This window comes from Daphnia magna, linkage group LG4, assembly GCF_020631705.1.
Source record: "Daphnia magna isolate NIES linkage group LG4, ASM2063170v1.1, whole genome shotgun sequence".
Classification (NCBI taxonomy): Eukaryota; Metazoa; Arthropoda; class Branchiopoda; order Diplostraca; family Daphniidae; genus Daphnia; species Daphnia magna.
The window spans coordinates 3,679,087-3,692,500 of NC_059185.1; the positions used below are offsets into that span (position 1 = coordinate 3,679,087).

The 13,414-nt window shown below is 37.8% G+C and overlaps 1 protein-coding gene and 2 long non-coding RNA genes across 23 annotated transcripts; 2 read left to right on the plus strand and 1 right to left on the minus strand.

The window, feature by feature from the left end:
- Positions 1-304: 304 nt before the first annotated feature.
- Positions 305-4,318, minus strand: LOC116920744. Its single transcript, XM_045171911.1, has 15 exons — positions 3,843-4,318; positions 3,650-3,754; positions 3,183-3,574; positions 2,985-3,116; positions 2,693-2,924; positions 2,414-2,562; positions 2,210-2,325; positions 2,152-2,161; positions 1,902-2,090; positions 1,674-1,826; positions 1,564-1,594; positions 1,278-1,492; positions 1,037-1,204; positions 724-912; positions 305-637 (listed from the first exon to the last, which is right to left on the minus strand). The coding sequence occupies exons 1-15, from the start codon at positions 4,153-4,155 to the stop codon at positions 464-466; spliced, it is 2,568 nt and encodes an 855-aa protein (XP_045027846.1). The 5' UTR covers positions 4,156-4,318; the 3' UTR covers positions 305-463.
- A 612-nt stretch (positions 4,319-4,930) lies between these two features.
- LOC116920745 lies at positions 4,931-9,719 on the plus strand. Of its 15 annotated transcripts, none has more exons than XR_006645403.1 (7): positions 4,931-5,295; positions 6,452-6,558; positions 6,622-6,646; positions 6,725-7,440; positions 7,547-7,862; positions 7,941-7,993; positions 8,054-9,719. It is a non-coding gene; the product is annotated as an uncharacterized LOC116920745 (long non-coding RNA). The 15 variants fall into 15 exon arrangements; XR_004392845.2 differs by lacking the exon at positions 4,931-5,295 and adding an exon at positions 5,527-6,428 and having other exon boundaries at positions 6,518-6,646; positions 7,547-7,718; positions 7,789-7,862; XR_006645400.1 differs by lacking the exon at positions 4,931-5,295 and adding an exon at positions 5,528-6,428 and having other exon boundaries at positions 6,518-6,646; positions 6,725-7,169; positions 7,241-7,440.
- A 555-nt stretch (positions 9,720-10,274) lies between these two features.
- Positions 10,275-11,608, plus strand: LOC123471220. 7 transcript variants are annotated; one of them, XR_006645406.1, is made up of 5 exons: positions 10,275-10,464; positions 10,540-10,988; positions 11,064-11,151; positions 11,213-11,335; positions 11,398-11,608. It is a non-coding gene; the product is annotated as an uncharacterized LOC123471220 (long non-coding RNA). The 7 variants fall into 7 exon arrangements; XR_006645408.1 differs by having other exon boundaries at positions 10,543-10,988; XR_006645407.1 differs by having other exon boundaries at positions 10,299-10,625; positions 10,917-10,988.
- Positions 11,609-13,414: the final 1,806 nt, after the last annotated feature.

Genomic DNA, 13,414 nt, shown 5'->3' on the forward strand with positions numbered 1-13,414 from the left:
CTGTATACCCTTGAAACGGGTTTTTCAAGGCTAGAAACATTCAGTGTTCAAGGGCTCGTCTTCGAGAAGCTAAATTCAAGGTGGTTTTAGCATGTGATGCCCTTGATTATGAAATATCCTCTACAATTGTATAATGGCTACATTTGAAATGCCCCGTAAGGTATGTGATGGGGTAATATTTTCGGAAATTGCATTTGAAGAATAAATATAAGCCCTTAGTCCTAGCCTAAGTTATTGTCCAACGAAGCAAATTTTTCCTCTGTGATACAGCATATTGCGCAGTAGAAACAGATGCGATATAGAGTTGTTTTACCGTATAGCTACTGTGTTTATTGCGGAAGTTCCAAGATCGTTTGCCCAGTGTGAAAATTTTGCAGCTCAGAAATAATATATGGTATTATGGTGTGCAATTAAAACATTTTTATGAAAAGGATCACGTTGGAAACCTTCGAGAGGGAGTAAATCAAATTATCGTGTACACGGCAAGAAACCCATAAGTTTGATTCACATCGTCACCCAAGAACGATATGTATCTTATGAGCAATTCGTTTGTCGAAGATCTAATCACGAACGGCACAGTGGTTTCTCCTGTTTTTTCGAAGAGAACATTGGATCTCATCGTTGGTCCGTCGTAAACCTTCAGGAGAGAACAGGTGATTTAAACTAGAATTTTTTTAAAATCTGTTACAAACAAACAGTGTTTCTCCAATTCAATTATCTTACCTGCATGCAATTTGCTTGTGAGATTCTAAAATGGGCAAACAGAAGCTGAATTGTTGAATTGGGTGTAGTGACAATGTGCCAAAGGTAGTCATTATAAATGTCCCTCGGATATCCTTCAAAACCAGAAGATTTTATGGTTCCCGTCGATCCAGCAGCTACATCCATTTTAGTGTGCTTGGGTGCTTTAATCTAAACCAAAAGACTTAACAGTTTATGAATTCCTTACATACCTTTGAGAATATGCCTGTGAATCACTTGTTGAACATGAAAAAAACCCAAAATAAGCTATTATAGTTGGCTAGAAAATTATTACCGAAGAAATGTGCCAGTGATTTGTTTTATTGCCCGATGTGTTCATTGGCATGATAAATTGGACGGACGTTTTGTGACTGATTGAGTAGACGGCTAATTTTCTTGCCTGACGGGGTATGACTCGTTCATCGTACAGGACTTGACCAGATATATCCCATCCATCATAAACCTGTCCGCACAAACAAACAATTAAATTACATTAACACATTGATAATTGGAAAATAATTGAAAATTCATCTTGCTATCATTAAAGCTGGGTCAATATTTAGATGATCAGCTGGTACGGCACTTGTTTCTGCTATTTCATCAATAGAAAACACGTCTCTCACAAGTCGGATAGTATTGTTGCTTTCACGAGCTTCCACAAACCAAACACAATCAGTAAGATTGGCCACGGAAGACGAAAAAGAATTTCGGAAGAAAATCTCTCCGTCCTCGTGGATGTAACCTCCACATCCTGACAGGAAGAAAAATGGAATCCGTGACAAATAAAAAGATCAGCTCGAGTCAAACACACTGCATACGAACCTGGAACAAACGGTTGTCCTGTGTTGTTCATCTAAATATTTTAGAAACTAGGAGATGTAACAGCGGCTATAACACACTAAAGATTTCATTTTTATGTTCGCAGTACTCACGGTTGTGTAGAATATTTCGACTCCAAAGCCTGGGAAAGAATATGATGGAACATCGAGGTACAACTTATTGGAAGATGATCGAACTGAAGAGGGCTTGGTAGACCCACTGTGGGATAAAAGAAGAGGACTATTGGAGTAGGGTCCATCATAAACCTATCCCAGTAGGAAAATAGAACAACGCTTAATATGTTGGTACATAAGCACTGGCGCAACCATATTAGACCGTACCTTTAGGAAAATGTTTTGATGGGTACGGAATGAGTTAATGCTTAACCATATTGTGTGGTCATTTTCTGCTGATAACAAGAAAATAGATTTCGACCACTGTAGCCGTTGCTGATCAATTGCTCCATCATGCAAGTGGCCAGAGTGGGACGTTAGTTCATAGCAAGCGAATGAAGAAAAAACCCTTGAAATCTGTTTATAAAAAGTAAAAATTAATTCGAAACACTAATAACGTCTCCTCCAACCGAAACACGCTACAATTTCTTTTTATTAAACAGTAGAAATGTGTGCTTGCCGTTGAGAGCTATTACAAAGGATTGCCAAGGTTCAGCCCCGTCTCGTCAGAACCGCCAACGCAATCATATTTTGCGTCACAAACTTGGTTTATTGGTATGCATTGTCTGCAACGTCGAAATCCAGAGTTGCACTAGTACGATTTCACGGGTAGCGTTCGTTAATAAATTATAGTGTCATTCCCTTATCAATAGCACACAACTTTTTGGATTGAAAAACACCTCATGATTGCAGTAACGTTCATCTTGTCCATTGGGGCAGTCGCTTTCGCCATCGCAAACCCAAAGAATTGGTATTTCTGGTGTATCGCTGTCACACCAGAAATGGTTAGCGGTGCAGTTCAACGTTTCGGTATTTTGATGATACGATTCTAAACAAAGCGAGAATACTTTCACTTTAGTTGTAAATTTAGCATAACGTTGACACGACTCCTAGGTGTATCACGCCAAACAGGTCTAAAAATTTCAAATTGAGTTGGAGTTTAGAAAATTTTCTTGTACCTTGCATAGCCGTAAAGGTATCCCATAAAGTTGATGGCCTGGCAAACCTATCCTGATATTTGGATTGTAGTTCCAGTGTGTATTTTCTGCATGCGTTCAGCTCCAGTTGAACAGGACATCGGTTAGCCCTTGACAATGATAAGGAAAATACGTTTTCCTCTGATTCGTATTGAAAACAGCTGCGTGGTACATTGAATGACAACGGTACGATTGCAGCATCCAGTTTCCCATCCTTTTTAATAAACGAGAACTTGTCATGAACCACCTGCAAATTGCAGGTCTAGTGTCTTACGGGAAATATCTTTAAATTAACGGCAGTCAGCCGTGGTGCACAGCCAGAATTGTCTTTCCATTTTAAAGCCAGCGAATCTGATTTGGCAACAAGGCTTATCAACGACTCATTTCTTGTTGTCAAATTATCGTCCTGAAGGAACCAAAGAACCATTACCCTCTAAATTACTGCCCAAATAAAAAGCAAAATTGTCTTAACTGCTGGTAAAATAACGATCTCCGTCGACAACAGTCTCCCTTTCAGTGATTGATAATTTGGAATCACTTCTACTGTGTAGGCCAAACACTGAACCAAGCTGATCATCAACTCTGAAGGACATGACTTTCCCTTATTCGCTCCTTTTGCTTGCTTAGCCAGGACGATGGAATGTGAACTGTTTGTTTTTTTCAAGCATTTATACGGTATTGGGAGATAAGCCTCGGCTGAAGGGGAAACGAGCTGCTTCTCATTGGACTCGAAAATTCGAAGCCATAATCCCGAGCTAACCTTCAGGCATTCAGTTGAATGTGGGGTCCAAGTGATTTCAAGTGCGTTGTTCTTCACTAAAGAAGCTTGAACTTTACCGGTCGTGTTGACATCTCTTTCCACTACTTGGGATCGTGTCATGATGCAAGCACGGAAATTAGGTTTTTGTATAACAAAGGCCGGAATACGTTAAATACAACCGGAACTGTTGATGTCGAGCAAATGAGCTAATGAACATTTTAGTTCGGTCCTCAGGCGGTTCGTATAATTTTTCTCTTCTCCGTGCTGCCCTATTTCTTCTTTATCTTTCAATTACAGATAGGAGTTAAATGCAATAAAACTGTGGAAATAAAATGTGATATTTGAGCTATCAAGCCACGTAGAGAATATTACCATATCGAACAGTCCCGTTTTTGGTAACATCCTTGCCAGTAGAGGACAATGATACAATAGTACGTAATGCAATGTCGCGCTCCATTATTTTGTTAACGGAAGCCAATTGCCCTGTCTTTTGACTTGCCATGGCAGAAATAATGCCTCTTACGGCTGCTTCTAAAATTTCAATTCGCTTTCGTAATTGTTCACATTCTGTTACACTGCATTCGGCCCCTTGATTCACGCTACTTTCGTCCTTTTCCGAGTCAGCTTGTACAGATGTGTAACAAGTCAGAAGAAATACTATTACCACTTTATCCCACGATCCCATAATTAAAAAGATGGGCTGCTATCGCTAAAACTATGCCTATCTTCCAGCCAGGCTCTAGTACCAAGAATAGCAGAAAGAACGACGGTATAGCCTACTAAATTGCACGACTCGATACTAAGTATTAAGTTTGACTAGTTTTTCTGGTGCATAAGATTACGTTTATCGTGTGATATTAAGTTACCATCCTATCTATCTACTGCGCAGTATATTCAATGCTTTGGTGATGCTTGCACTTATTCCTAGCTGGAAAATTTCCCAGCCAGGAAATCATCAATGACTGATTGCATCACTCAAAATACGGTTTTAGTATATTTTATGCTAATAGATGGCAGTGGCGACGTCCACGTTTTTTTCGGAGTAGAGATTTCTTTGTCTGCTTCCATTCCACGTGATGAGGCATGGACTACTCTAACTTAAGGACGGGACTCTTCGACAATTCCTATGTCGGGCATGTAATAATTTTTTATTTTTTATTAAATTTAATTTTAAAAAATAATTATTTACTTACCAAATGTCCCTATATTGAAAATTAACCCTTAACGAGATATAAATTATTTTCTATCAGAAAATAGGGAAATTTGGGTGGGCCGCCGGTGCCATCTGGGAGCCCAAAATACTAACTCATTGCTTGTTTTCTTTCTACAATTTCAAGTTCAGTTGTCAATCAGCAAGATCATGCGATTTTAGTTGATAGATGGCACCCCATAATTTTGAGTTCAGGTGTCAATCAGCAAGAACTTGAGATTTTTGGTTGATAGATGGCACCGGCGGCCCGCCCTTTTCCCCCTCTTTCCAAAATTAAAATCGCAATATCTTCTTAAATGATACGTTTTATATAGAAAAAATTATGTGGTTAGAATAGCCTTTTAAAGCTGCATTTAATGGTGTATATTTTATTTTTTTTCGTGAAAATAGCCCACCCGACACCCTTTAATAAGGCGAGATAGGGAAATAATAAGAATCCCGTCCTTTAGTTTGAGTAGTCGATGGTAGTACCACAGACTAAGAGGTAAAGACTACGATCTGCTATAAACCCCTTGAAGACATGCACGTCCTATGCCGTATGGTGGCGCGTCGATCAGATGATCTGAAAAGAATTATTTTTCCTCGTCTCCCTGCCGACTTGAGTCTTCACACACCGTAAGTTTGTAATTAAACTACTTAACATTCCAACAATGTTTTTTTTTGTAAATAGAGCTTAGATATTCCCCATTTAGTATTAATTATTTCATATTTTTATGTGTTGTCTACACATGGTCCATAAAATACTTTATTACACCCCCTTTTTCCCATTTTCAGATGGGAAAAAAGGGGTGGGAAAAAGGGAAAAAGGGGGTGGGAAAAAGGGAAAAGGGGGTGTAATAAAGTATTTTATGGACCATGTGTAGACAACACATAAAAATATGAAATAATTAATACTAAATGGGGAATATCTAAGCTCTATTTACAAAAAAAAACATTGTTGGAATATTAAGTAGTTAAATAACAAACTTACGGTGTGTGAAGACTCAAGTCGGCAGGGAGACGAGGAAAAATAATTCTTTTCAGATCATCTGATCGACGCGCCACCATACGGCATAGGACGACCATGTCCTTGACCATTCCTCTCAACCATAGCCTTCTCTATTAAGAAAGCCGAAAGGTTGGAGCTTTTTTTTGAAGCAAATTTTGCTTCCCTACCTCCAATTTTGCCCATCCTTCAAGTGTACCCACGGGAGCCGTTTTATCGCCTAGTGGCGATTTTAAAAAGTTAACTTTTCGATCGATATGAATTCATTCCTTCTGAAATGAATGAGGCATCCCTCAATTACACATGTTATGCCCATTCTCGCCGAGCCGGAGACAAAAAAACTTTATTGTACGGCTTCACGCGTTGAATGGCTGCGAATGAACATATGCAATAAACAGGAATGCATGCCGTTCCGTGTAACATCGTCATTAAAATCCCTCACGGCAAAATATAAATGGGGCGTTCATAAATTACCGCTCATAAATCCGGGTGATTCTCCCCCTCCCCCCTACATCATTTTTATCACCAGATGGCTCCCGTGGGTACCCTTGGAGGAAGGGAATGGGAGGAAAGGTGAGCAAAATGTGCTTCACTTTTCCAACATGCAAGGGATAGCGTTCCTTTCGGCTTTCTCTAATAGAGAAGGCTATGTCTCAACGCTATCCCAGTTCGTAGTCTTTACCCTCTTAGTCTGTGGTAGTACCAAGATCAATTTTCTTCATCCCTAGTAAGGTCCAGATTGTGGACTGCTAGATCTATTATGGTAATGATATGCATTTGTTCTAGGGATGTCTGCAATTGTTGATTAATTGACTTCTGGTTGTTTGAAATGCATCTACAATTGTTATTAAGGAAACAGAAGTGGGGCAAGAAAGAAATGTTCTGTCAACAAGGTAACATACTATACTATTTGACATTCACCATGAACATGTTCAACCGGTCTGCTTAAAATTTAGACTGAGTTTCATTTCTGGCCAATGGGTAAACTAGTTTTAATAATTGTTGTTAAACACCATGTCTTTAGTCATATATGTCAAGTATACACAATTTCTTTTGCAGGTTATAATCTACCCACCACGTGTTACACACCACATTGTTTCCTGTTGTATCTTGTTCAGTTCGTTAGATCTAGACGATTGGGATGTGACGCTATTGATCATTTAAAAATTTGTTTCTGCTGAAATTACATTTTAAAGATGATTGTGGGAATTGGGTTTCCACTTCACAATGGCTGCCGGCAAATATTTATTCAGATGAGTAATTACGAAGTGTTCCCATTTATGCTATAAATTTTACCATTTTTGTTTAGGTATCTGCATCTTTGGTTCAACAAAAGTTCATTTAGAAAGCTTTACAGTAGAGAAATTCAAACTGTAAGTCAAACAAAGCCAGTAATGGACTTGTATTAATAGAATAACAAATGTGCTGTGTTAACGTACGTTCTGTGTACTGTACGTAGCCGTAATGACGGGTAATGATTCACCAAATCGGTAAAGCCGAAAATGTTAGTTGACCACCTTAATGTGGCAGCAAATGCATGTAAATAGCCAAGTATTTTTTTCCTCCTGCTTGAAGATCCATTCAAGCTCAAAACTTCTAGATAAAAGCCAATTACTGACACATGTTGTAAAGGTTAAAGGCTTAAAGCGACTGTGTTTGATGGAATTGTAAAAAATGGACTGATCATACATCCTTGGGAGAGAGATAACCAAATTGATTATCTCTGCCTTTGGATTAGAAAACAACTTATCTGCTGTGATACTTCTTGAAATTAGGTACATTTTTTATTACTAATTTCCTTAAATTTAGTTTGTTTTACATAAAATCGTCATTTTTAACTTGTTGAGAACCCTTATATTTTATTATTGTGTTTCTTTTCAGGGGTTATTGAAGGCCTAATGCATATAGGTATGTATACTTTTTCTCTCATTTCATTTGCTTAATGAATGACCTCAGTTAGGGGTTACCGCTTGATTCGGCATGTCAAATTGGCTTACCTCCACCTCCACGCCTTGATTTACATCCGTTGGGAAGTCTGCTCTAACAGAACGATGTAAGCAGTGGCATCTGGCATGTGATAATTAATAGTGAATCTGACGAAATGGGCTTTTTCTCCACAAAAGACTCTGAAGACAGTTGCACAACAAGCGTAGGATTTTGTTGCACACCATGTGGCCGTAGAATGGCGAGGCACAAGGTAGTCAATTAAATTGTTTTCTGTCTGATGTGACTGTTTACATGAGTTGACTGATTGACATCTTTGTAAACATGTTAGAACCGGCCAGCAGACCATTGATACTTTTTAGTTTCTCGTAAATTGGCAATAAGGTTTGAATAATCTCTGTTGATATATCTTGGATCATAAAAGATGAATAATGTCTTTCACAGATTGCCCCAACAGCATTTCCACTATTCACCTACTGCAGCCAGCCCAGGATCATAAAGGATGTTTAATGTCTTTTACAGATTGTGCAGAGGCTGCCCAGAGTTATGGACCCCTGGGTCTATGACTCTGGTTAGATTTGAAATTTTTGATTTCATGGCGCCATGAAATCGTGCGCCACTATCGATACTCATTATCTTGGCGTACTACGTAGTTAGTAAATCAACCTGTACTTTCGGAGCTGTTAACGATCTCTTTAACAATTCTTTATACCGGCTTCTCTTTGCAACTAGGAAAATTTTGTTTACAATTTAAAGGAGAGTGTAGCTCATTCTTTAGATTAAAAAGAAAAAATTAATTTCTGATTTTTCTTCCGGTTTTAAAATGCCAAATGACTCTTTATTTCTTAGTCTCTCCGAAAAAAGATTCTCATTTTCGTGATCCTCGTCAAATATGTGGTTGACTCCATGGATCAACTCAAAATACCCGAAAATCGTCAAAAATCGCAAATTTTCCTGAACGTTCATGAAAAATCACGATTTTGGTCAAATCCGGCTTTTGGCCATAAACTTGTCATTCTTACCCCAAATCTAATAAGGATCATGAAAATCTGACTCGTTTGGTTATGAGGTCACTATTTCCGGAGATATTGGCCACTTTCGGTTACTTCCGGAAATTTGTAGTGACAAATTAAAAAAAGTAAAAAATAAGCTGTATCATTCTAACAATCACAAATATTTTTCTTGCATGTGTTAGGGTGTTGCAGCTATTATTCCATATTTTTCTTGCTATCAACAGTACTGGATGACCCTAAGAGCAACGGCAGTTTTAGCTACAGATTTTTAGTGTCTCGTCTTGGAACTAGTAGTTGATATTCTAGTTTTTATGTTTAAAATTTGAATTAAACAATTTGAGATTAGTAAAGTCCAAGCATTTAAAAGCAAGAATTGCACTGATTTTAAAGGTAAATCTATTTTCTTTGGGTTGAACTAGATGGCGTTATTGTGCGTATATGATAAAAAATGCGAATGACAAGTTAAATGGGTGTTCAAAGTAAAAACTAAAACTGTTCGTGATTTGGTACAAAGTCCTTATTGAATACGTATTAAAACCAATTTAAACACGAGCAGTTAGACTTTCATTGCAGACTAATGGGTCTCAGATCAATCCACCAGGTGCTGCTGAAACCTGTTGTTTTGAGAGCTGTCACAGAGTCGTTTTATGTTAAGGTAAGGTAAGGTAAGTTACAAAATTCAACCCTATTAATTAGTGATTAACGGAACTCCATTCAACCAACTGTTTTATTGACAAACACTTTTCTCAGGTTTACTAGTTTTTTCCATAACTTAATGGTGATGTTTCACTGCAATCTAGTGGCAATTACTTTCCCCTCAAAAAGCAAAATAAGCCTGACTTTTTAAGCCCGACTTTAACTAGGGGCCCTCACACCGTTCGGGAAGTTCCCGATAGGGTTGGGCTGTAGTTGTTCTTGAATAGCGACAACCCTATATGCTCTGATTACACTCAACGGCTCCCGCTGTTCGCGAAGTTTTCGATAGCGTTGGAGAAAAAAGAATCACATTGTATAATAAAAACTGACTGCTAATTTCGATTAAGTAAATGGTTTCCTTGTTAAATTAGCCGATTTTAAAATAAACGAAAATAAAGTTACCACCCCAACTTTATATTTTGTTGTTTACGTTAAGTTTTGAAAAAGTATAAGGCCAATTGAAAAATGAACTTGATTTCCGTGATTAGCATTCAATTCTGAATTGAAATCATGTATTTTAAGCGAAAGTTGAAATTTGGCCAAAAATGGAAAAGTGGGAAGGGTATAGCCTTCCCACTTTTGTCAAAATCTGCGAAAAACGACATGTCATGAAATTCGACAAAAAGCATAGGGCATAACCCAAATTGGACGTTGATTTCGATTAAGTTGTTGGTTTTCTCGTTAAACCACCTGTTAAAAAAACCAAAAACAAAGTGTTGCCCTTTTTAAAACTTAGTTTTGGGGTTTTTCTGATTTCCAAGTGTTTGCGAATCTGATTCCGTTTTATCAAAAAATTTATTAATTATGTAGAAAGCTTATATTTTATTCTGAATTAACTTCTCATTTTGGTTGTAATAGGCTAAGTTTTATTGAATTCCAAGTCAAAATTCTAAGCCGATTTTTTATACAAAAAGTCGGGCTTAAAATGTTGATCTTAATTAATCAAGTAAAACTAGATAATTTATCAATAGATGGCTACACTGTTTAGTGTTTAGTGGATCGTCTGCAGTAGAAATTCATCGTTCATCAGATGTCAGGATGTGGCCTAGTTGTTAGGGATTCGAGGCGTGTTCAGCGAGGGGATCATTTTCAGTGCGTTCCGTTTTAAAAATTCTTTTGGCTACTGGTTGGAATAGACTAAAATTTGTAATTTTTTCGTACCAACCTTAGGGACAATTTTTTCCCACAACATACGATTGCTTGTATTGATTGTTGTTGTAGTAGGTTATGACGTCACTGAAATAACCATTCGTCTGAAGTGCGCCACCGCCATTGTCAACACGAATCATCTTCTGATACGTTGTCCGGTTTTAAAAAATCTTCTTGTTTTATTACTTTAATGTATTTTTGTAATTCCTTGGCCCTTGACACTATCTAACCAACAAAGAAACCGCCTTTTTCACGTTACTCTTACCAATTTTTACATACTCGTACATTAGTTGGTTATAGAAAACATCTTGCCATTAACACGAATATCTTTGTCTGATCTGATCGTGTCAACATGCTAATCCAATCTTGCCACTGGCCGAAGCCTTTTTTTCAAATTTTGCATCCTTCCATTTAAAGATATCTAATACAAGCATTCTGGCATGTGTCAGGCAATAGGGTACAGGAATCGCATGGTCCCTTTTAGGTGTCGGGCCTGGCCCACACCCTCTGTAATTGAAACTGTATGTCAGTGTTATAACTTTGGTATTATGAGGATTTTGTTCATCTATTTGTCCTTGTTTTTTGTTGTTGGTTAGGTATTGGTAAAAGTAATTACATGGAGGTAGAGTGTCAATTTGGGACTTGATTTGTCATCTGTTGGTCAAGGTGGAAAAACAGGGATTGGTAAGTATGGGAAGAAAGCATCATTAACACCTCAATTCTTGTTATTTTATCTATTTGCCAGGATCAACAATTTTATTCCCACACTCACCTTTGGAATTCTTGGATCGTAGCTGTTGTTGCAGGACACTCTCCTTGTTTGGGACTTGATTTGTTACCATTTGTCGATTTGGAAAAACAGGGATTGGTAAGAATGGAAAGAAAGCATCATTAACACCTCAACTCATTGTTATTTTGTCTATTTGCCAGGACCAACCATTTTATTCCCACACTTATCATTGGAATTCTGGTATGGTAGCTGTTGTTGCAGGACACTTCTTGGTTTGTTAGTGAGGTTCCAGAAAGCAGCATTCCAAGAGCAAGAATCTAGTTTACAGGCTATTAACACAATCTATAATGTTTAACTTTGTTTTCCTGCCTTGATGGTGAAATTGAATTATATTGGAATTTAAAAATTTGAGAAGCTAGTTTTGCTTACTAGTGAGAAAGCATATGTTAAGAGTTGCTGAAATGTGTGAAACAAGCAATATGCAAAACTTTGATTGAATTTGACAAAACTACCTTGAATTTATATTTAGAACATTTGAGTTTCCAGTGGCAGGATAATGGCTATCGATTTTGAGAATTTGAATTGAAAATTTTAATTCTGCATTAAGTACTTGTTGCCTATAGATAACTAAATCATGATCCAAGTTTTGCTATATCTTGAAATAGGTTTCTTCTAAGATACAAAATTTAATACACAAAGATATAAATAGAATTGAATTTGTATTTTCCCACCTCCACCCACAATTCCACCACTATTTTACATGACATGTTATTCAATACATACAACAAACGTTATACAATAAATACAATACATACATGCATACATACACAAACACTTAAGTTAACCCGTTGGCTGCCAAGCCATTACAACCCGTAGGTTGTTCTCCTACAGTCACTACGCATCGTTTCAGAAGGATCCGATGAAAGGGGGACTTGTCCGAAGACAAGTCCGGGCTGACTTGACGATGGAGACCTTTACGGGAATGCACACCCCAGGTACTCCACCATCGCATCGAAAAGGGGAAGTCCCTACTGGTGCATTGCCTACGGCGCCCTAAGGCGCAAGGCGACTGCCCCACCTCATGGGTGATCAACCATGAGGCAGAACAGCGCCGCCGGTCCCTACAACTAAAAAAAAAAGGGGGACCAAAATGGGTGGCAGCCAACGGGTTAACTTTAAACATAACTATACAACAATACAAAACAAAACAAAACAAACTACCAAAAACGCGAGTTTCCACGATGACGGTGATGAGGAGAAGACGAGCGCGAGCAAAGACGATGAGCTCGATGACATTAAGGCAAAGACCATGAGCTTGAAGACCATGAATCGAAGACGGCGAGGCAAAGACGATCAACTTGAAGACGGCGAGGCGAAGACGGCGAGGCGAGGCGAAGACGGCGAGGCGAGGCGAAGACGGCGAGGACGATCAGTTTGATGACGATGAGGCAAATGTGAGGCGAAGAACAGAACTCATTTCTTTGTCAGTTTCAATCTGTATAAGAAAAAAGGAAAGAAATCAGACGAAAGAACAATAGCATAATCATGGTCACCGTCACTGATAAACTCTTACAAAAAAAGAAAAGAAATAAAATTAGCTGAAGGAAAAATAAACAATTCACACATGGTAATCGGTCATTTTCCCATTGGCAATCTACTTGTAACACTAACATTTAACGAACGATCGTGTTATTGAGCTATTTTAATTGAATAAAGATTCTGAAAGTCTAGAGGGAAAGTCTACTACAGATTAGTCATATGGGGAATTAAAAGGTGAAAAATATTACTAATTCCATTAGTCCTTCTCCACGTAAACATGCAACTATCAGATGTCTTTAATAATTAGAGAACACCCAGTGAGCTTGGGTTTTAAAACAGGCTACTAAACTCTTTCGAGTCTGACAATCTGTTGTGAGGGACTAATTTAAAAGTAATGCTCCCATGGTAAAATTACCAATCATTCATACTTGTCTTCCAGACTCTAAAAAAATGTGTAGAGAACTAAAGATTATATTAAAAAAAAAGATTTTTTTGGTAACTTTACAGCCTGTTAACAAGTGCCCCTTAAATTTTTCCAACTATTAACCAAAAAATAAAGCAGCCTTATAGTTTTTTTATTTTCAACTTACTTGAGGCTGGAATCACAAAAACAAGGATAAAATGCACAAAATTAACAAAGCAAAGGCTGTTGTAACGTTTAGTCCGCCATTGCAGGCA

Excerpts from the sequence above, each read along its gene's own strand:
- LOC116920744 (XM_045171911.1), bottom strand. The coding sequence starts at position 4,155 with ATGGGATCGTGGGATAAAGTGGTAATAGTATTTCTTCTGACTTGTTAC. Across the intron at positions 3,575-3,649 it reads GCTCGACATCAACAGTTCCG|TAGTGGAAAGAGATGTCAAC; the intron begins GTTGTATTTAAC and ends CACGATCCCAAG. Across the intron at positions 2,326-2,413 it reads AACGTTACTGCAATCATGAG|TGCAACTCTGGATTTCGACG; the intron begins GTGTTTTTCAAT and ends AAATCGTACTAG.